The sequence below is a fragment of the Haemorhous mexicanus genome, chromosome Z, assembly GCF_027477595.1.
Source record: "Haemorhous mexicanus isolate bHaeMex1 chromosome Z, bHaeMex1.pri, whole genome shotgun sequence".
NCBI lineage: Eukaryota > Metazoa > Chordata > Aves > Passeriformes > Fringillidae > Haemorhous > Haemorhous mexicanus.
In genome coordinates, this window is record NC_082381.1 from 22,283,730 (window position 1) to 22,310,880 (window position 27,151).

Below are 27,151 nucleotides of genomic sequence, written 5' to 3' on the forward strand. Positions count from 1 at the left end.
ACGAGCTTTAAACTGCAGTAGAGACACATGATTTCTTCATTCCTCTCCTTTCAAACTATGCTCAGCTAGAGCAACTTTTGTCCCTTTGGCTGTATCCCCAGCTTATTCCTGACACAACAGGAGCGCCAGGATGCTGCATTTTGTCACGGCTGCTGGGAATTTTGTCAGGGATGTCATGTGGCTTGGAGTTTCAGTGCTCCCTGACCTGGAGGCTGCATTGGAAGTCTGCTCCTCAAATCAAAAGAGGAAGTTGTTGATTTGTGTCATTTCTTCCTAGGGTGTAGTGGTTTCCCTGTAAACCTAACTTGCATGGAAGGTGCACCTGTCAGAGGTTTGTCTCATGGATGTCCCTTCCCTGAAGCATGGAATCTCCTGCCTTCCTCCATTCCCTCCCTGCAGGAAATACCAGGTACAAAGAGAAAGGAATTCATCACATGCTCTTACACTATTCATTATCTTGGTGAAAACATTCAGAATATATGAGTAAAGCCTTGTAAATGATGAGGAATCCTGAAAAGTGAGAAGGAACACAGCCTTTCCAAGGGGAACCTGGGCTGCTGAGAGCTCCTGCCCCAGTGTAAGAACTGTTAGAAGGAATGAGAGTAGAACCTGCTCCCCTTCCCCTGGAAGTTGCTCCCGGGATTACAGGTTCTGGCAGCAAGTTGGCTAATGAATGGTGTGGTAATGGTGCTGGTAGATTTTGGGGTACAAATGCTTCTTCATCTCAACAAGGACCTGGCTCAGGAACAAACTGTCTGCATCTTCACACAGCTTTGCTACAGCAGCAAGAGTTCCTTTTACAGCTGAGAGCAGCAGCCTGAACTGAACAGCCCCTGCAGAGCTGCAGAGCCCCTCTGTCCATCCCCAGCCTCTCTTGTATCCCCTTTCTACTGAAATTGAACTCAGTGTGCACACTGCCTGGGTTGGCTTCCCTCTGCTCCTGGCAGGAAATGGATGCTTCAAACAATCTGCATCAGTTTCACAGAGGAGTTTTTGGAACCTCCTGTCCTCCCTTAGCAAGAAAAATGGCTTGGTTTTGTTCTAAAGTAATAGCTTATTTCAAGCTGATTTCTGAAAGAACTGAGTTTCTCTGTGCTTTTAATTAAACCACTGAGAAACAGAATGGATGGAAACAGTTAAAATTTTTCAGGACTAGTAAGTATTGGGGCAAAGAAGTGAAGCGGTGGTGTTATTCTTTATGAAAACATTCTCTAAATTCAGTGTCTTGGGCAAGAAAGAAGAGCCTTGTCTCCAGTCTCCCGTGCAGCTTCAGATCCTCCCCTGTGCCACAGTCGGCAGGCACTGGTGTGCCTGTGGTAGTCCCCTGTCCCACAGAAGCCCACAGCAATCCCCTGTCCCCAGGGGATCAGGCTGGAGCAGTGGCTGAACAAGAAAATAACATGCCAAAATATGTCTCTGTTAGGCAGCAGTCACTTGGGTCTTTTCTGAAAAGGCACAGCTGGTGGTGCAGTAATTCAGAGCAATCCCTGTTTTGCATTTGACATGGGAGAAGCTCCTCAGACAACTACCAGAAATAACACTTGCTGAACAGTAGTTATTAGGTGGTTGACATGTTTCCATTTCTAGTTTTGCTTTTAAATGAAGTCAGATTTGTTGAAGGATTTGGTGTCTGGAGCTTTGAAGAACAACATTTTTGTTGAAGGTATGATTAACATTTTCGGTCTGGGCTCATGTGTGTGGAGATAAGGCCATAAAAGCCTTGATGAAAATAATTATAAAATTGGACTGAAATACTTTTTTCCTTGTGTTTTAATGAAAAGAACAATCCTCATCTGTTCTACACTAGTGATGTTGGAGGTTGTGAGGTACCAGATGCTACACAAAGAAAAAGCTAGAAATTTTTCTAGAAATCTGATTATCTAAAGGGGAGAGGGAGGGGAAGGAAAGGCAACAAAAGTAATAAAGAACACCCCGGGCAACCCCTGCAGGTGCCTCGAGATACAGGGAGGGTAAAAATTACTTTGGTGATTTATCTGGGAGAGCACAGTTAAGAGGCGGCGTTGCAAACTTTCTTTTTCTCCGTAATATGGGATGTGTTGAGAAGTGGTTTTTAAAAATTGATAGAAACCCTATTTAAAAAACACAGTCAGTTGGGTTGATGCAGTGTTTATTCAGATGCTGAGCAGCTTACCCTTCCTTGCCGTCATCACCCAGAAGGGAGAGAGCTCCATTGAGTACATTGCCTCTGAAACCACAATTCTCATTCTTCATCCACAGGGTGGTTTTGGTGACTCCTTTTGGTTTTGATGGGACCTTGCTATGGGAATAAGTCATGGTCCAGAGCCCCTTGAGTCGCCTCATCTGTGAGAAAGGACCTTACTGTCATCTTAAGACAGAGAATATTAAGGGAGTAGTTTCACACTGGCAAATATTTTGCTTTTTGAGGTAAATACTGATTTACAGTAGTGCCCCCTCTCCCCTCTCATCCTTGTCCTGTGCCACTGTGAGTCCATCCCTTCACCTGTCAGTGCAGTATTTGCACGGCTTCTCCCTGGGAGGGGCTGGAAGCCCAGCCTAGGCTCCCAGGCAGACAGAACTGATGGGTTGGGTTTTGCCAAGGTATTTTAAGCTGGGTGAGTTCCTTCACCACAGCCTCAGAGCAGCCACACCTCCGTTTGTGCTGACAGAGCTGAGGGAATGGTGCGTGGTGGGTTTGCCACCAGGGATTTGTCTTGTGAGCCTGTGCCAGGAGGGAAGGGACTGCCAACACAGAACAGCACCTGCCATCAAGAGGCATCCGTGAGGAGCCTTCACATGGACAGAGACTAGAGCCACACAGAACACAACAAAAATGTACCAACAAAGGGACATACTGCCAGTGAACAGGTTAAACCTTTTTTTGGTATCTTTTTCTCTTTTGTTTTTTTTTTTTTAAATAATGCACAGAAAAGGCTGAAAAAGTAAAACCTCACTGTACTGTCAAGTGGAGAAACGAGGAACTCTCATTGGGATGCTCCTTGTCTCTCCTGTCCCTTGGGAATGGCTGGTGTTTTTCAGGAGAAGAAGAAACTTGCTGTGAAAGGAGGAGAACTCAGGAGGGTGGCAGTGGCTGTGGGCTGCTGCAGTTCTGCTCTCCTGAAGAGCTTATTGCCTGGTTTATTTTTGCAGCCCTTTCTGGCATTACAAAAGTGTGTTACAAATTTTCCAGAGGAAGGGGAGAAAGGAAGAAAAGGGCAAGGGCACAGATATGCTGGCCTAGGGCTCTGCAGTTCTGTTTGTCCGTGCATACTCTTCCAGCTCTGATTTCCTGTCCATGGCAAGTTGCAGCTCCTGCTTGATGATTTCGATCTGCTTCTCCAGCTCTGTCAGCTCTTGCAGCACCGAGGTCCTCGCAGTGTTGAGAGACTCTGCTTTCCCGCTGGTGGTTAAGGAAGGCGGAGTCTGTCTCCTCCCCTGTGGCAGGGGGATGTCCTGGTGCTGATGGATTGTCACCTCATTTTGCCCCTCATCGGTGCAGATGTATTTTTGGCGGTGGCAGTTGCCCAGGTTGGCTGTGTTCCACACCGCATGCTGGCTGTTCCCCACATGGGCCCTGAACAGAGAGAGGAGAGTTAACACCACATCAGAGCCTGTTCTTGTCTGTGTGCACACCTCCACTCTGAGCCGTCCTACTGGGAAAATATAAGGCTGCTGTTGCATGTTACATAGAAATATTATTCTTTTATCCCTGAAAGTATGTTTTCTTGCAAAGCACAAATCATGAATTTAAATGACCAAATTTTTGTGATTTGACCATAGCAGAGGCTAGAAGAGAACCCTGAACGTAATCTTTCCCAAAACTTTTTTTCAGTAATAAAATTACTCAGCTGCAGCTCAGGAAAATCTGAGTCCTTCAAAGCCTCTGAAAGCTTTTGTGGTTGCAATGTGCAAGTTAATTACAGTGTTAGTCCTTTCCGTGTTCCTAGTCTGTCCTGATTTGGGCATTTGCTCTCACGGAGAAGGAAAGAGACTCCCTAGAGCTGCTGTGGAGGAGCTGAAGGGGGAAGCTTTGTCCCTTAGTCTGGAAGTCTCGTTGGGGAGCTGCTTGTGCTCTGGGGGACAGACACCAGTGATGTTTATCCAAGCCTTGCAGGTTCATTGCTGAGCTTCCTGACACACCACAGAGACTTTGGGGTTGTCCTGTTGGGGCACAAATTTCCATCTGGGGACTTTTTGAAATACCTCAACTACTTTTTTGGGTTTTTTTTTGCTTTCCTCCAGAAATATTGTCATAATCTAATGCTTCCAGAGAATCTTTTCCTACTTTTTGGGGAACTTCCTTTTGCTGCCCTCCCAGATCAGGCCAATTCCCAGGGTTCCTTCCCAAACTGAGGTGGAGCCCATGGCCTCCACTCTCCAGCTGGAAGAGAAGGAAGCACAGAGGTTGCTGTTGTGGGAGAGGAGCTTCTCTTTCCTGCCTGCTTTCCCTTTGGGACAGGTTGGTGTGTGCTCCTTTGATAAAGGCAGGTTTAAACTCTGAAGCAGTTGTGTTCCAAACTGCTCCCTCCTCAAGCTCTTCTGTGGCTATCCTTGGACAAAAGGCCTCTTGGTGGGAGCTGCCCATGGGCAGGTTAAGGAAGGAGGTTGATATTTCAGGGTTGTGACTGCTGAAAGCAGTTGGTTTAAGGGGTGGATACTTTTCTCACCTGCCTGCAGTAAAGGAACTTGGAAGTGAACATTTTGTTCAAGGAGGTGGTGATTGGGGCTGTTTTCCAAGAGATGGGCTGGCAGAGAGAAGAGGCTGGAGGGGAGGTTTCAGGCAGGAGCAGCAGCCCCTGCCTGGATCATGCTCCACAGAGCTCAGGGAATCCCAGCAGGGATGTGTATGTAGAGTTGTTTATTTTTCTGCCCATCAGCTATATTCTCATATTTCAAAATAAAAGATGGGAAGACTCCAAGTCTGGGCAGTTGATTTTAACAAATGCCAGTCCACAGTTAGCACTCCAGTTTCACCGAGTCAATAAAACCATTTTAAATTGGGCTGCTGCTGCTGAGCAGCTTTTGTAGTTTTGGTGACCTTAAGAAACCCAACAGATTTTCCTCCATGAGGATACCAGCAGTAGCATGATGCCAATTTTTTCCACCTCTTTTCTGTATCTTTGGTGCTTTTAAGAGTTCCTCAGGGCCCAGCAGGAATGCAAGCACATCTGATAATGTAAGTGATTTGAGAGCTCTGTCTTGTGCTGGTGCCTCAGGTTTTAGCTTTTATGTTTTTCAGATTCTGTTCTGCTTTAGTGTGTAAGTCGAGGCTTCATATTAGGGGATTGTAAGCTCTCTTCACAGAACAGGTAGACAAAACAATTCCTTCTCCAGCTGGGGACCAAAGAAAGCCAATCCAGACCTCAGGCCCAAGAGCACAAACAACGTTGAGTGGACTGAAGAGAGGAAACAAGAAGGATGGGACTTCCTGGGCTAAAGCTGTACTTGGACAATTAGCTCCAATATGCCAATGGACCAAAACCTATAAAAGTATGAGACCCCATGACCTGTGGTCCATTTTTGTGGCCATTTTGGCTTGTGCTGCCCAAAGTGGATCTGTTTGAGGCCTCTTAATAAATACCTACTTTATTCTTTAGCTCCCTCTAGTCTCTGGTCTAGGTCAGCCTTCACAAGGCATCAGTGCCTTGCCACGTGAGTGTTCATGACAAGCTGGACATCCCACTGGTGGCTCTGCCGAGTTCAATTCATCCCAATTCATCCCAATTCAGTGGAACCAGCAGCCTTGAGATGCTGAGAAAAGCAAGCACAGTGGGTGGGTGTGCATGCACACAGCTGAGGGATGACTGCTGTGTGGGCAGAAGGTTTTGGACTGCTGTACATCTTCACTCTCCCAAGTTGGAAGAGTATTTGCATGGATCTTTTTCTAAGCCATTGCCTGGGGGGCTTATGCACCATCTCCTCCTGTTCCACCCAACAAGGAGGGTGCAGCAGGAGGAAACATTTTGCAGCACTCATGGCCTTTCCTGCTGCTCACAGATCAAAAGCCAGGAGTGGCTGTGTGCAAGGAGGTTCCATACATGGTGCTCTTTGATAAGATGAAGGAATGAACAAAGGAGATCAATTGCAGGCATTTTTAGACACTTGTGTGTAGAAAGGCAGCTTAGGAGCTTAGAGATGCTTACTCATTTGTATTTGCTGCCTTTAGCAGAGGAATATCAAAGAAACACAACATACATTGACATCTGTAGGTTTCAGTCAGGCCAAACATCCAGTAGCATTCTGAAAGACCTTCTGTATTCTATACTCTGTGCCTGAATTTCTCTGTAGAAAAGCAGTGCTGCTATTGGTGTCCTTACAAAGTGCAGCAGTGGGGTTGAGTTGCTGAGCACGTGCACGGTTCCATGCAATGCCTTGTGCTCCTGGAAGCTGCACATGCCATGTCTCCTCTGCAGAAGACACAGGCTATGAAAACAAGGCCAAGTTGTTACCTACATTTTTTTCCCTCAGGACTTGTTAGACACAATATTTTTTCAAAGGACTGCATTCGCCCCTCCTCAGCTTTCTTTTTTAAAGAAACGAGCTGAAGGAGTTTCAGGCATGTGAGTGCCTGATCTCTCTTTCCCTCTAAAGGCTCTGCCTCTCAGAGCCCCAGTTAGCTGCCAGTGCTTTGGCACGGGCGTCATTCATTCCCTGAACTTCTTTCCCTAAACACAAGTGGACTTCAACTGCAAAGCCTCTCTTTAGAATGGGATTGCTTTGGTCCGGGGCTCATCAGAGCCTGTGTCCTGAAACAGACCCAGGAAAAGGAGCAGATCCTGCTGCCTTCTGCTCCTGCTGATCTTAGCAGCAACTCCCCTGGCAGTTCCTTCAGGGACCTTTGCGCAAAGGGCTTCCATCATATCAGTGCTTGTGAGACTTTGTTGCTTCTCAGCGGTCCTGGATTTTGGGGCATCTCAGCACTTGTGGCCATGGCCCTTCCTTCATCCCCAGCCTGCAGCAGTCACAGTCACTGATGCCTCCCCCTTGCTGCAGCTCCTTTGCCAAAGTGCTGCCAAAGGCAGCGGAGCTGGCTCCGGATCCCTGCTGGCTTCTGCTCTCTGGGATGAGCTTCAGGGGGACACTTGGAGCACTTCCTAAAGAGCTGCCCGTGGGAGGGGGGGCAGATTTGTCCTCTGCGGTGCCAGAGACTGAACTACTGAATATCCTTTGTGGTTTAAACATTTTCAGGGAAGACTTTGGCCTACTACAGCAGAACTGTGTTACAAAAGCTGTGGAGATGACCACCACACCCTGAATGGGGCTCTGAGAGGCCCTGCAGGGTTCTCTGATGAAGAGGAGATAGAGTAAACAGCTCAGGGGCATTCAGGAAGCACCAGCTGAATGCCTTCAGGGTGAAGATGAGAGCCCCAGGGCTATCAGCTGCCAGGTTCACACAGACCCTGGCAGCAAAGCCTGGGGGGAGAGAGGCTTGGGGTGTGTGTTGGAAAGCCTCTGGTGAGAGGCAGTGGCCGCCCATCCTCTGCTGGGCAGAGCAGCCCAGCTGTGGGGCCCTTCACTGGGAGAAAGCTCGTCCACAACCGAGGGGGTGATGTGCCCCATCAAAGGGCCCCGCAAAGGGGTGCCCAGACCCTGCACCAGAGCACTGCAGCATGATGCCACAGACCCCCAGTGCAGCAAGGGACAGTGTCCAACTGGCCCTCTGCAAGGGAGGCACCTGGGCATTCCCACCTGGCCAAAGCATCTGTTAATCCAGGGAATCCCACACTCGTCGGGACGTGTGGCAGTGAGGTGTGGCACCCTCACCACCAAGGAGAGCAGATGGAGGAGAGCAGCGAGACATGGCTGGGGCCCTTGGATGGGTGATAATGCTGTCACACAAAAGCCCTGTCACTGTCTCCCTATCCCCCCACCACCCATGCACACTTCTTTCTCCTCCTTTCTTTTGATTTCTCTTTGCCTCTTTTACTATTCAATAAAATACACCAATTTAGCACAAATCACACAACACCCATCGCAGCTGACAAATGGCATTTCCTGCAGATTGCCACAGCCCCACTGCTGATCCACAAATACGTGAGAACCAATTTCAGCTGAAAAATGTCATTTATTACAAACTGCTACACCTGCATTGACAATACAGAACTATACAAACCCCAATTTAGGTTTAAGCCAGGCATTTATTAGATTATTACAACCACTCTGAGTAAAAATACACAAATACTAACTTCAGTTAACAAAACTAAATTTATTGCCAACCTCTACAACAACTCACTCTACACAAAGATCAATTAGGCGATTAACAACTGAATTTATTACATATAACTACAAATGTACATACAGAAATACAGCCTAGACAGGAATACAAAAATATGCACTTCCCCTCTCAATAGCCCTGTACCAAAACCTCATAGAATTATACATACAACAGTTAGAATTATACAACTATACCACTCTATACATGTTGAAATGTAACTAAATACATAGAGATATGCAAACAGATAAAAATATCAATGTAAATATAAATTGAATATTACATATTATAAAGAAAATATATAAACAGATAACACAAGCCTATCTATAAATACAGAAAAATATCACTGTGCCAAGCTAAATATCCATACAAATGCATCAATACAAATATACAGCTATAGATATGCATACACATAAAAGTATAAAAATAGACATATATACCTATGCAAATACCAATAGAACAGTTTAAAGACCCATATGCCTATACCTGCATTAACAGAAATAAACAGCAACACAACTGTATACATAGGAAACAGAACTAAACACAAAGATATAACAACAGCCATGTGTACTTATATATTGATATATACACACATACATATATGTAATTACAAACATATCTGTATGTATACATATATACACAGCATACATCACTAAACACCATACATACAGAAATATTCCTATACAAATAGCAAGCCCCATAGGTACATATCCAAATGATAATCCATCTCTATGTGCAATTCTAGACATGTCTACACAGAGCTCCAAGCAGAGGGATCCCAGCTGCCCCATCTTCAAAGCCTCTCCCTTGGTCTCCTCCTCCCGTGCAGAGCAGCTCTCCTGGACAGGGACAGCAGATGGGACATCTGGCAAGCAAAGGGAACACTGAGTGAGTACGGGGACGTTTCCCTTGGCAGCAGCTGCACTTCCCTCAGGGAAGAGGAAATCTCAGAGCCTCCCCAGGAGGGTCAGAAAGAAAAAGCAGGCGAGTGGGCCAGGGTGTGGTGAGCGCAGCCGCGGCGGGACCGTCCCGCAGCCCCGGCAGCCCGGCACAGGCGGCACAGCTGCCGGGCCCTGCCGGCACAGCTGCCTTGGCCAAGGACAGCCCCTGTGCCGGCCGGGGCAGCTGCGCTGAGCGGCCCCAGCACGGGCAGGGCCCGCTCCTGCCCCGCCGGGCAGTGCCCACGGCCACAGCCCACGCCGCCCTCAGCCCCACCCTGCCTGCCCGGGCCTGTGGCCTCACCCGAGCTCTCTCCAGGCTGGCAGCAGCAGGTCCCCGTTCACTGCTCCTGCTGCTGGCCTTCAGCTTCTCTCTGCTGGCTCCTGTCAGTCTCTGGCTGTCATCGAGGTCTTCCTTGCAGCTGGGGAAAAAGTGGAAGCTCTGCAATTGGTTCCAAGGCCTGGCAGAGCTGCAGTCCTGGAGCCCTCTGTGCTCCCTGCTGGCTCCATCCATCCCTTCAGCCCCGCCATGTTCTCACTGAACCCCCAGACCCCTTCAGTTTCTTCAGGCCCTCAGTCCTCTCATCCCCTCAGTCCCTTACTGACCCATCCCATCCCATCCCATCCCATCCCATCCCATCCCATCCCATCCCATCCCATCCCATCCCATCCCATCCCATCCCATCCCATCCCATCCCATCCCATCCCATCCCATCCCATCCCATCCCCCTTAGACCTGCCAGCCCCTCAGCCTGTGCCACTTCCCTGTCACCTCAGTGCCATCATCGGCCTCGGCTGCCCCACAGCCCTCAGCACCAGCAGCAGCTCAGGCTCCCCGTCCCTTCAGCGCCACCGCCCCCTCAGCCCCCTTTAGCCCCCTCTGTCTCACCGTCCTTCAGCAGCTCCTCAGGGGACAGTGCCTGGGGCCAGCGGCAGCTCCCACCGCTCCAGGGACGGCCGGGGCTGGAAGTGCTGCTCTGGCCGGCCTGGCCGCCAGCTCGGACCCAGCACAGGGAGAGGGGACACAGGGGGCACAGGGGGAAAAGCAAGAGGTGAGAAAGGCAGCCGAGGGGGCAAAGAGCTAAAAATGCAGCCTAGGCCTACACAAACAGCAATCTATCCATCTAAGCATTCATATTCCTCCTACTATGTAACTATACGCATTTATAAATGAAACTTCATCTATATTTTTTTTTTGGACACTACACAAAAAAAAATTTAACACTGAAAATCTCTAAGTGTAAATTTATAATAAAATCTATCACTTCTCTAACTGAATACATATCCCCATTTAACTCTACAGATCTATCAATATATGCACATATAAACAGAACACTCTAACTTATAAATAGAACTATACACTTTGATAAATAAAACCATAGAAATCTATAAACATATTTACAAACAGAGGAATTCTACCTGCCCGATGGTCACGGGCTCTCCTCTGTCTCCTCCTGCCACGCAGGGCAGCCCTCCTGGAGATGTTGGTCAGATGGCATCTGGGAAGCCAAGGGAACGCTCAGTCAATATTGGCCCTTGTGCACCTTTCCCCTGGACAGCAATTGCCCTTCTACCAGGGACTGTCAAAGATGGCCTGAAAGGCAGACTCTCACATGGCAATTTGAAGCCTGCCCTTAAAAGAACAGGGACCATTCCAAGTGTTCAAAAGTGTGTTTCAAAACACTGAAGGGTCTCAATAAAGTCTCAGCACTCGCAGCGCAAAGGGCACCCACGAGAGCTTGAAACACACACAGAGCCCCAGGAGCCACAAAGAAGCCCAGCCTTGTTCTTTCTCTGTGCTGACAGACAGACCTCAGTCCTCACTGAAATGCCTGAAGCTGAGGGGCTGCTGGGAGCTGAGTCATGAACCAGCTCCATTACCAGGGCCATCTACCAACTGCCCCCTGCAGCGAGCAGCAGCTGCTCCAACTCGACCATCGGCTCTGGCAGGAAGGGCTGTGAGGGACAGAGCTCCCTACGAGGCCTGCAGGCTGCACCAGCTTGGCTAAGGAATGGATCCAAAGCGCTCCCTCTCTCCTCTTAGGTCTCCCTAATCAGGGCTCATTCCATCTTTCCCTTCTGATACTGGACTGACTGTGATGTTTCACTTGGCTGGCCTCTGATGTTCTGCTCCTTGTCTTTCTGGTGGGTCAGCACCAATACCAGCAGACTGGTACTACACTGAGTCAGTGATCTGGACTTCTAGCCTGACTTTTTGCTCTTCTTTTCCCCTGTTCCTTCAGGAGTCGCTCAGCCTGGCCTCCCCTGTCAGCCTGCAGCAAATTTATCCACCGATTTCAGCACAAGGCTGGGACACCCAACAGGGTGACACAACTTCCCCAAGGTCAGCTTTATTCCCTGCTCTCTTGCCACGGCACAGGACTCAGTGCCAGAGCCTCTGGAGAAGCGTGGAGGGCAGGGCTAAGGCAGCTTGTGCCAGTGCAGCATTTGAACTCAAGGCACCAAGAAGCACCAAGCCTGCTCAGAGCAGCCATCTCACACCTCTCTAAACCAGTGAGGGCTCTGTCCTTACCAGGCTCCTCGGGCTCCTGGGAACCGTTCCTGCAGCTCTCGGTGCCAGATGAAGCTTCCTCTGCTGCAGCTCTGTCCACAGGCTCCCCTCCTGAGGAATCGGGGGCAACACTGACATTGTCCTGAGCAGAAAAACAGAAAGAAAGGAAACCAAAGATCACTCACTATTTTCCTGGAAACACATCAGGGATACGATAACTCTCCTTCTCCACTCCCAAAGGACATGGAGCACGGAGGAGGGAACACTGCCCATACGGTTCACATGAGGAGCCTTTTAAACTCAGGATTCAGGTGGCCAAGGTGAAACTGAAGCTCTTACAAAATGACCTTTGAGACAAAACATGAGCACAGCAAACCAGAAGACACCAAGTGAGGGGACGTGCCCTCAAGCTCTGACCCTGGCTCAGGCCAGAGCTGGGAGAAATCAGCCAGCAGAAAGCCACGGGCTCTCCCTGCTGCCAGCAAGGACAGAGCTCGCTGCCAGCCCTGCCCAGGGCTGGGTGCTGCAAACCCCACACAAAGCACACACTTCTGCCTGGGCGTCTCACCACCCCCAGCCAAGCACTCACACAACCCAGCACGAGGTGGTGCTTTTTGGAGCCCTCTGCTGCTGCCCCATGGGTATGATCCAGGCAAACATTTATGCACCGTGTTCAAAAAGTTTTCCAAACAGTTGGAGACAACAAAAATATCAAAATTCTGGAAGCTCTCAAGTCCTATCATCTCAGTCTAATCCTGAAAGAAAATCTAAGTTACGTGTCTTTGGAAAAATAGGTATAATTATATTGTGTGAAGAAGACATTTGAAGAAGAATTTAATAGACTCTATTCAGAGCTTGATTTTTCTTACTGGTTATTTGTGCTGGAATTGCCTAGCTAGAAACAGCCAGAATTGCTCTAATAGACTGATTTCTTCCAAGGGTGTAAGAAGGACAGGAAAATACAGGTCAGTCAGCCTTGCCTTCATCCCCTGACAGGGGATGGAGTAACTAATCCTGGAAACCATGCCAGACAAATGGAGAAGTTGATTGGGAGTAATGGTTAACCTACCCAATGCCCGTGACAGGACAGCCAGACTGATGGATATGGGTGGAGCAATGGATGATGTCTACCCCAGCTTCACCCAAGCCTTTGAGACAGCCTCCTACAGCAGCCTTAAACACAAACTGCCAAAATGCCCAGCGAGGAAGGCTGGAAAATGGATGAGGGCTGTCATCAGTGGCACAAAGTAGGGCTGGAGGCAAGTCCCGGGTGCTCTGACCCCCAGGGGCTGATGCTGGGGCAGATACTCTTTAATGTCCTCATTCATGGCCCGCCTGGAGGAGCAGTTTACCCTCAGCAAGTCTGCAGAGAACACAAAAGTGGCAGAAGCAGCTGACAGCCCAAATGCTCCTGCCATCCAGAGGGACTTCGGCAGGCTAAAGAACTGGCCTGAGGGGAATCTGATGGAGTTGAAGGAAGGGAAATGAGAAGTCTTGGACCTGGGAAGGAATAACACCGGGAAGCAAGAGGGGCTGGAAAGCGGACATTTTATCTTCCTTGCCTTGGTGCCCCGGGCAGCTGCTGGGAGCCGCAGGGCGGGCACCGGCGGCCCGCCCGCCCCGCCGCCGGCCGCTGCCTGTTGGCAGCGCTGCGGCGCTTGATGCGCAGCAGGAGGTTGGGGCGGTCGCGGCGAAAGCAGGGGTTGCTGTAGTGGAGCCAGGCCCCAGCATCGCCCGGCGCAGCCGAGCCGAGCCAGCCCGGCACCTTGAGGAAGCCGTAGCGGTAGAGCTGCCGCACGAAGCTGCGGAACTGCGTGGCCCGGAAGGTGTGCGGCGGCGGGGCCCGCCCATCGCCACCGCCCCTCTGGGCGTCGCCCGAGCTGAGCAGCTCTCGCTCGAAGAGGGAGCGGTCGATGAGCAGCCCCGTGGCCCGGCTGTCCCAGCGCACGGAGCGGACGCGGGGACTGTTGGCCAGGCGCCAGAGCTTGGCGGGGAAGGTGCTGGCGCGGAGCCCGGCGGGCAGCGGCAGCTCCGCCATGGCGTCGATCGCCGACTGTGGCCGCAACGCCCGCAGCGCAACGGCCGGACTTGGCGGGGACGAGCGCGGCAGAGCCGGGGCTCGGGCACAGCGCGGGCGGGGCGGCTCCGGGGCCGGCCAGGCTCGGCTCCGCAAACCCTCTCTTTCTCCGGCTGCAGTCATCCTGCTGCCTTTGCTTTGCAATGCAACCCCTAAGCACCAAGGCAAGGAAGATAAAATGTCCGCTTTCCAGCCCCTCTTGATTCCCAGTGTTATTCCTTCCCAGGTCCAAGACTTCTCATTTCCCTTCTTTCAACTCCATCAGATTCCCCTCAGGCCAGTTCTTTAGCCTGGCGAAGTGCCTCTGGATGGCAGGAGCATTTGGGCTGTCAGCTGCTTCTGCCACTTTTGTGTTCTCTGCAGACTTGCTGAGGGTAAACTGCTCCTCCAAGCGGGCCATGAATGAAGACATTAAAGAGTATCTGCCCCAGCATCAGCCCCTGGGGGTCAGAGCACCCGGGACTTGCCTCCAGCCCTACTTTGTGCCACTGATGACAGCCCTCATCCATTTTCCAGCCTTCCTCGCTGGGCATTTTGGCAGTTTGTGTTTAAGGCTGCTGTAGGAGGCTGTCTCAAAGGCTTGGGTGAAGCTGGGGTAGACATCATCCATTGCTCCACCCATATCCATCAGTCTGGCTGTCCTGTCACGGGCATTGGGTAGGTTAACCATTACTCCCAATCAACTTCTCCATTTGTCTGGCATGGTTTCCAGGATTAGTTACTCCATCCCCTGTCAGGGGATGAAGGCAAGGCTGACTGACCTGTATTTTCCTGTCCTTCTTACACCCTTGGAAGAAATCAGTCTATTAGAGCAATTCTGGCTGTTTCTAGCTAGGCAATTCCAGCACAAATAACCAGTAAGAAAAATCAAGCTCTGAATAGAGTCTATTAAATTCTTCTTCAAATGTCTTCTTCACACAATATAATTATACCTATTTTTCCAAAGACACGTAACTTAGATTTTCTTTCAGGATTAGACTGAGATGATAGGACTTGAGAGCTTCCAGAATTTTGATATTTTTGTTGTCTCCAACTGTTTGGAAAACTTTTCGAACACGGTGCATAAATGTTTGCCTGGATCATACCCATGGGGCAGCAGCAGAGGGCTCCAAAAAGCACCACCTCGTGCTGGGTTGTGTGAGCGCTTGGCTGGGGGTGGTGAGACGCCCAGGCAGAAAAGTGTGCTTTGTGTGGGGTTTGCAGCACCCAGCCCTGGGCAGGGCTGGCAGCGAGCTCTGTCCTTGCTGGCAGCAGGGAGAGCCCGTGGCTTTCTGCTGGCTGATTTCTCCCAGCTCTGGCCTGAGCCAGGGTCAGAGCTTGAGGGCACGTCCCCTCACTTGGTGTCTTCTGGTTTGCTGTGCTCATGTTTTGTCTCAAAGGTCATTTTGTAAGAGCTTCAGTTTCACCTTGGCCACCTGAATCCTGAGTTTAAAAGGCTCCTCATGTGAACCGTATGGGCAGTGTTCCCTCCTCCGTGCTCCATGTCCTTTGGGAGTGGAGAAGGAGAGTTACCGTATCCCTGATGTGTTTCCAGGAAAATAGTGAGTGATCTTTGGGTTGCTTTCTTTCTGTTTTTCTGCTTAGGACAATGTCAGTGTTGCCCCCGATTCCTCAGGAGGGGAGCCTGTGGACAGAGCTGCAGCAGAGGAAGCTTTATCTGGCACCGAGAGCTGCAGGAACGGTTCCCAGGAGCCCGAGGAGCCTGGTAAGGACAGAGCCCTCACTGGTTTAGAGAGGTGTGAGATGGCTGCTCTGAGCAGGCTTGGTGCTTCCTGGTGCCTTGAGTTCAAATCCTGCACTGGCACAAGCTGCCTTAGCCCTGCCCTCCACACTTCTCCAGAGGCTCTGGCACTGAGTCCTGTGCCATGGCAAGAGAGCAGGGAATAAAGATGACCTTGGGGGAGTTGTGTCACCAAGTTGGGTGTCCCAGCCTTGTGCTGAAATCGGTGGATAAATTTGCTGCAGGCTGACAGGGGAGGCCAGGCTGAGCGACTCTTGAAGGAACAGGGGAAAAGAAGAGCAAAAAGTCAGGCTAGAAGTCCAGATCACTGACTCAGTGTAGTACCAGTCTGCTGGTATTGGTGCTGACCCACCAGAAAGACAAGGAGCAGAACATCAGAGGCCAGCCAAGTGAAACATCACAGTCAGTCCAGTATCAGAATGGAAACTTAAATGAGCCCTGATTAGGGAGACCTAAGAGGAGAGAGGGAGCGCTTTGGATCCATTCCTTAGCCAAGCTGGTGCAGCCTGCAGGCCTCGTAGGGAGCTCTGTCCCTCACAGCCCTTCCTGCCAGAGCCGATGGTCGAGTTGGAGCAGCTGCTGCTCGCTGCAGGGGGCAGTTGGTAGATGGCCCTGGTAATGGAGCTGGTTCATGACTCAGCTCCCAGCAGCCCCTCAGCTTCAGGCATTTCAGTGAGGACTGAGGTCTGTCTGTCAGCACAGAGAAAGAACAAGGCTGGACTTCTTTGTGGCTCTTGGGGCTGTGTGTGTTTCAAGCTCTCGTGGGTGCCCTTTGCGCTGTGAGTGCTGAGACTTTATCGAGATCCTTCAGTGTTTTGAAACACACTTTTGAACACTTGGAATAGTCCATGTTCTTTTAAGGGCAGGCTTCAAATTTCCAAGTGAGAGTCTGCCTTTCAGGCCATCTTTTGACAGTCCCTGGTAGAAGGGCAATTGCTGTCCAAGGGAAAGGTGCACAAGGGCCAATATTGACTGAGCGTTCCCTTGGCTTCCCAGATGCCATCTGACCAACATCTCCAGGAGGGCTGCCCTGCGTGGCAGGAGGAGACAGAGGAGAGCCCGTGACCATCGGGCAGGTAGAATTCCTCTGTTTGTAAATATGTTTCTAGATTCCCATGGTTTTATTTATCAAAGGGTATAGTTCTATTTATAGATTAGAGTGTTCTTTTTATATAAGCATATATTGATAGATCTGTAGAGTTAAATGGGGATATGTATTCAGTTAGAGAAGTGATATATTTTATTATAATTTTTCCTTTATAGATTTTCAGAGTTAAATTTTTTTTTGTGTAGAGTCCAAAAAAAATATAGATGAAGTTTCACTTATGAATGCATATAGTTATATAGTAAGAGGAATATGAATGTTTAGATGGATAGATTGCTGTTTGCATAGGCCTAGGCTGCATTTTTACCTCTTTGCCCCCTCGGCTGCCTTTCTCACCTCTTGCTTTTCCCCCTGTGCCCCCTGTGTCCCCTCTCCCTGTGCTGGGTCCGAGCTGGCGGCCGGGCCGGACAGAGCAGCACTTCCAGCCCTGGCTGTCCCTGGAGCAGTGGGAGCTGCCACTGGCCCCAGGCACTCTCTCTTGAGGAGCTGCTGAAGGACGGTGAGGCTGAGGGGGCTGAGGGGGCTGAGGGGGCAGTGGCGCTGAAGGGACAGAGAGCCTGAGCTGCTGCTGGGGCTGAGGGCTGTGGGGCAGCCGAGGCCGATGGTGGCACTGAGGTGACAGGGAAGTGGCACAGGCTGAGGGGCTGGCAGGTCTAAGGGGGATGGGATGGGATGGGTCAGAAAGGGACTGAGGGGATGAGAGGACTGTGAGGGCCTGAAGAAACTGAAGGGGGCTGGGGGTTCAGTGAGAGCATGGCAGGGCTGAAGGGATGGATGAAGCCAGCAGGGAGCACAGAGGGCTCCAGGACTGCAGCTCTGCCAGGCCTTGGAACCAATTGCAGAGCCTCCACTTTTGCCCCAGCTGCAAGGAAGACCTCGAGGACAGCCAGAGACTGACAGAAGCCAGCAGAGAGAAGCTGAAGGCCAGCAGCAGGAGCAGTGAACGGGGACCTGCTGCTGCCAGCCTGGAGAGAGCTCGGGTGAGGCCACAGGCCCGGGCAGGCAGGGTGGGGCTGAGGGCGGCGTGGGCTGTGGCCGTGGGCACTGCCCGGCGGGGCAGGAGCGGGCCCTGCCCGTGCTGGGGCCGCTCAGCGCAGCTGCCCCGGCCGGCACAGGGGCTGTCCTTGGCCAAGGCAGCTGTGCCGGCAGGGCCCGGCAGCTGTGCCGCCTGTGCCGGGCTGCCGGGGCTGCGGGACGGTCCCGCCGCGGCTGCGCTCACCACAGCCTGGCCCGCTCGCCTGCTTTTTTTTTCCAGCCCTCCTGGGGAGGCTCTGAGATTTCCTCTTCCCTGAGGGAAGTGCAGCTGCTGCCAAGGGAAACGTCCCCGTACTCACTCAGTGTTCCCTTTGCTTGCCAGATGTCCCATCTGCTGTCCCTGTCCAGGAGAGCTGCTCTGCACGGGAGGAGGAGACCGAGGGAGAGGCTTTGAAGATGGGGCAGCTGGGATCCCTCTGCTTCGTGTGCTGTGTAAAGATACACGGACTTGCATTGACGAACTAATAATTACATCTGTATTTTCATATGTAACTTGCGATTTGTATAGGTCTATTTCTGTACATATGTTGTTATATTTATGAATGTATTCTGTATAAATGTACGTATAGATATATATGCATTTGCAATTGCATATTTGTGTAAATATGTATCTAGTTTTTTATGTATGTTGTAATATCTGTGTTTAGTTCTTTTTCCATATGTGTACAGCTTTGTAGGTGTTTATATTTATTGATCTAGTTTTCAGTATATATCTTTTAAAATTAGTGTATTGGTATTTGTGTTGGTCGATATGCCTATTTTTATTTTTTTTTTGTATATTGACCTATTTCTGTGTAATGATATTAACACATGTCTCCTGATCTATAGCTGTATATTTGTATGGATGCAGTTGGATTGATCTTTAGATTGGTACGGTAATATTTGTGTATGTATGGATAGCTGGGGTTTATGTATCATTTATATATATATGTATATAGTATATAGTCTGTAATATATTATCTATATTTACATCTGTAGATTGATATAGATGTATTTTTTTATATGTGCATATATGTATGTATTTAGTTCTATTTAAAGATGTATGGGAGGTATAGTTGCATAACTATTAAGTTCTTAGTATAAGGCTATTTAGAGACGGAATGCTTATTTTTTATTTCTATACGGGGTCTACATTTGTAGTAATATGTAATAAATTAAGTTGTTAAACGCCTAATTGATCTTTGTGTATAGTGAGTTGTGTATAGTAGAGGCTAGCAATAAATCAAGTTTGGTTAAGTGAACTTGGTATTTGTAGATTTTTACATAGACAGGTTGTAATAATCTAATAAATTCCTGGTTTTACCCTAAATTGAGATCTGTTGAGTTCTGTATTGTCAGCATGGGTGTAGCAGTTTGTAATAAATGACATTTTTCAACTGAAATTGATTCTGGTGGATTTGTGGATCAGCTTTGTGGCTGTGGCAATCTGCAAGAAATGCCATTTGTCAGCTGCGATGGCTGTTGTGTGATTTGTGCTACCCAAAGCCATGAGCAGATGTAAATGCTGGAGGATTTTGGCCATGGAAATCTCTGGCCATGGCCAGCACATGCCCCACCTGCACTCAGGCTGGGCAAGGGAAGGGCAGATTTGGGCTGGCAGCAGAGCCACGCCTTGGCTCAGAACTCGCTGCAGAGGCCTGCTGAGAAAACTCCGGGACTCCATGGAGCGCTCAACTCCTGCTCTGCAGATATGCAGGGAATTCAGTCCATGTTTGGTTCTTTTCATACAGATACACACAGAGATATGTAGGCAGCACTTAGAAACCTGGAACATACTCAATTGTGGCAGCTGAAATGGACATTTCTCTGTTTAGATAGAGGGTCAGCAGAGCTGTGATTCTGTAGCCACCTTGTAACAGGCAGTGGTCACTGTATCTAAGCAGTTCAGTTCTAGCAATCTGTAATGTATTCCCTTTTAAGCAGACGTTGGCTTTGGGGCATTTCTCATTTCCATGATGAGTGACCACATGTCCTGGTTTGGGACAAATTTGGGAGAAAACATCCAAAAGAGGGCCCCTCCAGAAAGCAAAGCAACTTGGGCCCCTCCCCCCAACCAGTTTGGGAAGGATTCCTCGGAGAGAAGTGGAAAGAACCTGTTTACTTAACAGACCAAGCACTCCCCAGCACACAAAATGAACAATACTGGATGACACCACTCTTTCACCGCTCTGGAAAATGATGACAAATTCAGAAAGTCTCTCTTGCGGCTGCTTGCTCTGTTATCAGTCCCTCCAGTGCTGGGGTAGCTGCTGCAGCCACCGGGGGCAAACTCTCGGTGTTTCCCAGGTCCCAGTCCGGAGCAGGTTTGAGTAGGTCCAAGAAAGGGGAAAGGAGAAACAGTCCAGGAAGAATTTGGACTGCTTAGCTAAACTAATGAACGAGCAGAAGTAAAAAGCAAGAGCAAAGCAGAAGCAAGAGCAAGAGCAAAGCGAAAAGCCAAGCAAAAAGCAAAAACCGCACTATGTACTGCCCCGTCTGCGTGTCCCGCCAGCCGTGGGGGAGCGGCTGATAGCAAAACCAAAGCTAAACATTCACTCTTCAGAGCCAGTCTTGAAGGCACAAAACATGATATCCAGCATAAACAGAACACACGAATGGGGATACAAGCATCATAACGTAACCCTTGCACATGGGGACACACAGGGCCCTGCTGCCGTTCTCTTCCCTGCTGTGTTCTGTGCACGGGCAGAGAGGAACAAGGGCAGCTCAGGCTGCAAAGGTCCCTGTCCTGCTGGTTCAGTTGCACAGCACCATGGAGTTGAGGGTCGTGCTGAGCACGCTGAAGGGAACAAGGACCCTGGCTTTTAGAGGAGCCAGCTTGATTATGCCCAATCTACATTATCTTTAGCCGTTAGCAAAGCCAGTCGTTATTTAGAAAAGTGTGCCTTCTTTCACCTATATTACAAATAGATTGTTATCTACATAGTATTATAATATTGGCTTTTTGCAAATGTTGAAATAGATTCTATGTGTGTGATGTTAAAGTAACTTTTTTAGAAAGATAAAGTTTTCTTTCTGTTGTTAATTAAGCTTAGACATAGTAGTGAAATAGCTGATATGAGTATGCTTGTGTTAAAATGCCAGCTCAAATGGGATAATGTCCAATGAACATAGGAAGAAAACACCTGCTACAGAAGTGCCAACTATCAGCACTCACTGTCTGAAGACGGTGTGGACCAAGGCCCTAAAACTGGAGATGATAAGAATGGACTAAAACCACAACCAAGGAATAAGAATGCTCTAAAAAGACAGACCCAAGGAGGAGCCATGCTAAACAATTCTTGGAACATGTAAACTAGTTTGGGGGAAAAGTTTTCTATGCATAAGGGTCTATGAATATGCAACAATCTGACGTAATGGAAAGGTATTTAAGGGGTATCCCTGAAGATTACACAGTGCTCTTGGCTGAGTGCCCAGATGCACCCAGCTGTAATAACCCTTGTTCTGTGGTCCTTGTCTTATTTTGGCCTTTATTAAATTTAAATTTTTCACAGGAGAGTGAACGTGTTTTGCACATAGATCGATATTTCCGGCCTGCATGTTCTTGCTTGAGGCAGCAATATTGTGTTTTGTGAACTTACAAGATTTTTTCACTTAGCTGCTTGGAAGTTGTGGGAAATGCAAGCATAGAGAGCTCCCAAGGCCTTGAACATACTTGAGACTGATTTTGCAATAAAGGATCTTTTAAAACACCTCTTCAATCGACCCCATCTTTCTATATCCCAAACAAAAGTGTTGATTTATTACTGTTTTTCAGATCAGAAATGGAAAGATCTAATACAGACAAGAAACAAATCTGCATGTATTTACCATGCATGTATCTGGTTGCGTCTCCGTTGTCTCCTAGCAGCATCATCCATTATAAGAAGCACCAGATACATTTTCTGATAGAATTCAATAGTGTTTAGCTCATCAAGGACGTTCATGGGGAATTTGCCTTCCTCCCTGTTTTAACCTTGGTGTTTGGGGGTTGCTTAGGTGCAGTTCTGTGTCTTGTGGCAAGAAGCGTCGCTGTGAACGTGTGGGTAGTGCAGAAGCTGAGCTGGTGGAAATGAAACATTTACATCTTGGGTGAGCATCCTGTGTGACAAATGCAGAGACTCAAGGGCACAGGCTTGGAGCAGCTCCAAGTGTGCTTGGCCTGTCATCCTGGGCAATTGAGACTACATTTTATGAAGCTTTTTGCTCTTTTCATGGTTATCACCAAAGTGTGCAGGGGGCATGTCTTGGTGGAGGTGAAGATGGGTAAACTTCTCCTGAATGACTTCACAGCAAAAATTTTAGTGAAGAATTTAGAAAGAAATCTCTGTCAGGCAGGCACATGAGCTTATTGGAAAACAACCCAACCCAGTCCTATTTGTATGGAAATGTTGTCAATAGACAACACTAATGAGAGTACTTCAAATAACAATTACAGATCTTGCAGGTCTCTGGGCAGGTCAGGACTGCAGGGAAAAGTGGCCTGAGCAGTTGCTGCCATACTGGCAGCAGGGGTAAAAAAGCCCTTTTGTTGCTCTCAGACCTAAGACAAACTAACTGCAAAAAAATCAGAGATGCCAGCCCAAGGCTATCTGAGAATCCTCGCTGTGGTGCCAGGTTTCCAGAAGACAGAGGACATGCCCCGGCTACCAGAGCTGCAGAAGCTGCCATGTGCTGGGAAAGGCTCCCAGCTGCCCTCCAGCCCCTGCCAGTGCCGGGGCAGCGACTGCCCCACTGCACAAGGACACCAAATGGGCCTGTCCAAACCAGGGAGCTAAGCCACCCCAGCTGTTACTCAGGTGATTTTAATTATCATCACTTTCCACTACTTAGACCTGACTGGCTCTCAGGTTGAGCATGACCCTTTGAAATGGGTGTAGGTGGATGTCACTGGATCTGATGAAAGGAGAGCAGGGCAGCTGTGGCTGGCGCTCCGGGACGGAGGCTCTGCGGAGTCTGCCGGAGTTGGCTCGTCCAAGCTGGTAAGGGAAAACTTTGCTAAGCATCGGCTTTTGTAGCTGTGGTGGGGTTTGCTTCGCTCCTCGAGAAGGCAGAGAAGTTGTGGAAGAGTGCAGAGCCAGCATCACCTGAGGGGAAATGCGCTTTGGTGCCAGGCTCAGGCTCAGGCTGTGCCCCTGCGGCCCGTCCCATGCTGGCATGGCTGGAAGAGCTGCAGTGTGGGGTGGGCTCAGGAGAACAGAGCTGTGACTGCTGCCACCCTTGGCTGTGTATGGATCGCAGAAGGTAGGACCATCAGTCATCTGTTATGTTTGACTTGATTGTTATTTGAGATTGTAGTAAATCCTGAGCGTGAGCTGGGATGCAGATTGTAATTGCTCATCTTTCCAATGATAAATGTATAGATACTACTAACATGTGCCCTGTTTGTTGTTCCTAACTCACTAATTTACTGCAGTAGTCTAATAGTGCATCTTTCTTGTCATAATGTCTAAATGATGTGGGAGAATATTTAAATTTAACTTGGGGTGCTTTTGCTTTTGTTTTTTCTAACAATAAAACTACTCTCTTCAGCCTGGTGAAGATGAAATCTTCTTCTGTCCGTGTATACAACTATGAGTTTGAAGACATGGCTTCTCTTTCCCTTTTCTGCCTAGGCTTTCTCACCTGCAGTTTTCAGCAGAAAAGTAACAAACCTTTGAAAGGCTAAACCTCAACACAACTGTGACCCTCAGTCAATACTTCCTATTTCCAAATTCTTAAAATCTCTTTGTCCTGGGCACTCAGTATGGCCTTTTTCCTCGAAGCTCTTTGGCTGTCTTGAATGCTTATAGCGTAAAAGGTAAGCCCTGATCTGTTTTCAACTCTCTGCCAAGATGCAGGCTGCTGGAAGGGAGGTAGGGCTGCTACTGGAGACCTGGCAGCCTTTCTAGGAAGCAAAATTATTGAAATAATGGTAATGTGGAGAAGCATGCAAGTCTGGGTGGTGAACTCATTTATTTATGCAAGTACTTGCAGTTTCCTGTCAGGACTTTACAATTAAAGGCTATGCTCTCTTCTTATTTCTGTCCTTAATCCTCAATCCTTGCCACACTACTTCAACTTCTTTTGCATTGTAATCTTCTGTGTTTTCTTCCTCTCTTCTCCTTTCTGTGACTTTCTATGCAGGATGGATAACCTGTCATACACTGCCAGCTTGCTTAGGGACCCGAGCAGTGATAATGATCGAGTAGAAATTGTGGGTGCCCAGTAGGCAGACATGTCATGTGATTCTGTGTGCCCTCTGCAGGCAAAGCTGCTTCCCAAACCTTCAAACTTGGAGAAAAGGCTTGTCACAACTTTGTTGTGGTTTATGCATTGATGAAGAAACGCTTCCATCTCAGCCCACTTAAGCCACTGCAGAGCTGGAATTGTTGCTTTGGCAGCAGATGTGCTGGCAGGGTTCTTACAGCTCCATAAGATGTGCCTCTTCTAGAACAGATTTCTGCATCTTTGTGCAATAAAAACTATGCTTTAAATTGCTCTAGTGCAAGTCATGCACCCATGTAGGTGTGTTTTCAGACATAGGTATTTATATATATGCCTCGTGAATGGCCTCCTGGGGAGCAGGGACACAAGAGGAAGGAAACTGGGCTGATAAAACATGCTCCTGCTTCAAACAAAAACAAACCCTGTCTTCCTTTCTCAGAGAAGGATATAAACTTTTTCCTGATTGGCCTAAAGGGAATAAACAAGTCTCTCCATGTCCTGATCTTTTACTCATCTCAGATTATTTAGAAAAGTTGTAACTTTTTTTTTTTTTTTTTTTTTTTCTGGGTGTGGGGGTGTTTGGGTCTGCACTTCAGACCTGTTGTCCCAGCAGTCAGGGACCTACAGCTGGTGGGTGGGGCAAGTGCTCAGGTAATTACCAACAGGTGCTTGGTAATTGCTAACAGCAGCTGAGGTGAGAAGTTGGCTTGTGCCTGGCTCAGGGCTTGACGACTGTGGTGAGAGAAGGGATAGGGAATGGAGTGGAGAATATTAGTTACACAAGCAGGTATAGGTGGATGTCTGAGGTGTAGGTGGGATTTAAGTGGTTTAGGTACTGCGTTTCGCGGACCTTATCACAATTTATGAAGAATTGAACACTTAACTATGAGATAGGACTATTTAGCTGCTATTCTAAATGCTGCCTTTACTAACATGTAATGTTAGTTTCTTTGTACTTTGCTCAGAAGCTGTCTCAAAAACAGGAAAGTCCAATAATAGTCTTCATAAACACAAGTTAATATCTTACTTGTTGTTAAAAACAGAAGCTGAAAGGGCCAATGGATCTTGCATTCAGTAATGCACACATTTTAAAAGAAGTGGATCTCTCCTGTTCCTGTGGCTGGCTTGTCTCTTCATGCCAGAAAACCTTTCTGGGAGCATTTCCTTGCTGCTCCTCTATCTCTATCCCCTTGGAATCTGATGCTAATACTTTTTTTGTCTTAAATTAGAAAATTTTAAATTTCTGTAGGCCCTTTCATTTTCTAATTTGCACCTGTCACTTGGGGGAAAAAATTCTGATAAGGTTTTTTCTTGTAGGCCTCTCAAATTGCACCCATTGCATTTAGCTGCAAAATTCTAAGTCACGCTAACATGATGCCTGAAAGGGACACTGGTAGAGAGATAAAAAAAAAAATAGCTGCTATCAACTATTCTTAGTTCCAGACAGTCCAGTATTTCCCTTACCCAAGGACTCTTAACGTTTCTTTCTCTTTTTCTTGCAGCTCTCAGTTCTGAGTACAATTAAAAGTCCAGGACAATTTGTATGGGCAACAAGCGATGGTACCTGGACAACACATCTGCCTGTAGACGGGAAAGTAAAGGAAATTACTTTGGGCCTCCCAACCTTATGTCCAATTTGGAAAAAGTCCCCATTTAATGGAAAACATGAACTTCTGCAGATAAGAGCAAGACAAGAAGTTCTAGACAATGAAAATCCAGATGACACTTTGCAAGAACCCTCTAGTGGCGTGAAATTTGGGTGGGTCCTAGAGTCTTTGCTTGGTCCTATAGCAAACTATCAGAGTAGAGAGATGCTGTACAAACTTACAGGTCAGGTAGATAGACTAGCAAGAGTCACCTGGGAAGGGTTTGGAGAATTCAACGTACAATTACAAGGCATCACAAAAATGACTTTGCAAAATCGCTTAGCCTTAGATTTGGTAATCCTGAAGGAGCATGGAGTATGTGGATTTTTAAAGGGACCAGTTGATCATTGCTGAGTTCACATCCCAAATGTGACTGCAGATGTAGAATATGACATCAATCAGTTGAAACAAATAGACCATGAAGCACAAGAAGGGCAAAAGGATTTTACTACAAGTTGGTTAAGAAAATCTTTAAAAGGTGAGGGTGGAATGTGAGTTCATGGATTAAATCTATCATTGAGAGTATGATAATCTTGCTAATTGTATTCTTAGCAATTTGGTTAGTTTACAGCATCTTAAGGAGAGAGATACAGAAGAAAACATCCTGGAAACAGAGAATAATAAAAGCACTGGCATGAGATCCATGCCCAATATCTTCTGGTTCTGCAGCCTGGGATTGCATCCACAACAACTTTTACATCAACTCTGGATTTGAAGAACATCAAGAAAATTTGAGAAGTAAAGGACTTTACCAAGTGAAAACATTCACACCTATAGTGAAGTGAAAATGCTTTCAAAGGGGGATAATGATAGTGGGTCCCTGGAATAATGTTAAGCCAAGACCCTGAAATGTTAAGCTTTGTGTTTCACCTGCGTAAGCAGTATGATAAATAATATAATTTCTAGATGTGATGATTGTTTAGTAATTAAAAATAATTATTGTATAATCACACGAAGAACCATGAGAAACTGTATCTTCCTCATCTAAGGAGGTTATGCTTTGCTGAAATCTATGTATACAATTGAACAATACAAGTTTAATATTTACATGAAAGTTATAGAACGGTAGAATATAAAAGCACATCCATCCTGAACTTCTGTCGGAGTCAGATTTGGGTTTGTACCGCTGACACCCAGAGCTCTTCAAAAAAAGAACCTGCATATAATCATTACTCATGATTACGTGTTCCTGAACGCTAACAATCCCAGTACAAATGAGCTGCGGTCATTCCCTTCTCTCAAAATCTTAAGGCAGACCAGGAAGGCATCTTGAAAGTGGGAGAAAATACTGGGTGGGAGGGGGAAAAAAGGGCTCGCAGCTGCTCTGCAAATCAGCTCTGTTCACCCGTGGAATCCCACTCCATGGCTAAGCTTGCTTTCCTGGGGACCCAGCACAGACGTGTCCTCTGATAACAGACAGCTCAGTGCCTTGAACGGAGCTTTACCCTGGGCTCTTCACACTTGGAATGCTGAGGGTGGCATTTGAAAATCAATGCACTAGTTGAATGGCCCAGAACTACCTTGGAATTCTCTTGCTGAAACACTGCAGTTGTTGCCCAGAAGAGTTCCCTCCATTTGAAAGCATCTCATTTTCCCTGTTTCCAAGTCAGCTGACCTTCCCCAGCCAATTGGAGGGCTTAGAGAAGGAAGCATGATGTCTCAGTGTCTCAGAGCGCCTTGAGCAGAGCGCTTTGGTGCCCCAAAGGTTAAGGAGAGGGCA

The 27,151-nt window shown here is 48.0% G+C and overlaps 1 protein-coding gene and 1 long non-coding RNA gene across 2 annotated transcripts; both read right to left on the reverse strand.

The window, feature by feature from the left end:
• Positions 1-8,666: 8,666 nt before the first annotated feature.
• LOC132322276 (uncharacterized) lies at positions 8,667-10,648 on the reverse strand. The gene is made up of 3 exons (XR_009485072.1): positions 10,019-10,648; positions 9,434-9,551; positions 8,667-9,056 (listed from the first exon to the last, which is right to left on the reverse strand). It is a non-coding gene; the product is annotated as an uncharacterized LOC132322276 (long non-coding RNA).
• A 2,313-nt stretch (positions 10,649-12,961) lies between these two features.
• Positions 12,962-13,679, reverse strand: LOC132322462 (heat shock factor protein 5-like). The gene is made up of 2 exons (XM_059836949.1): positions 13,204-13,679; positions 12,962-13,004 (listed from the first exon to the last, which is right to left on the reverse strand). Exons 1-2 carry the CDS (start codon positions 13,677-13,679, stop codon positions 12,962-12,964), a joined length of 519 nt encoding a protein of 172 aa, XP_059692932.1.
• Between the last annotated feature and the right edge of the window lie 13,472 nt (positions 13,680-27,151).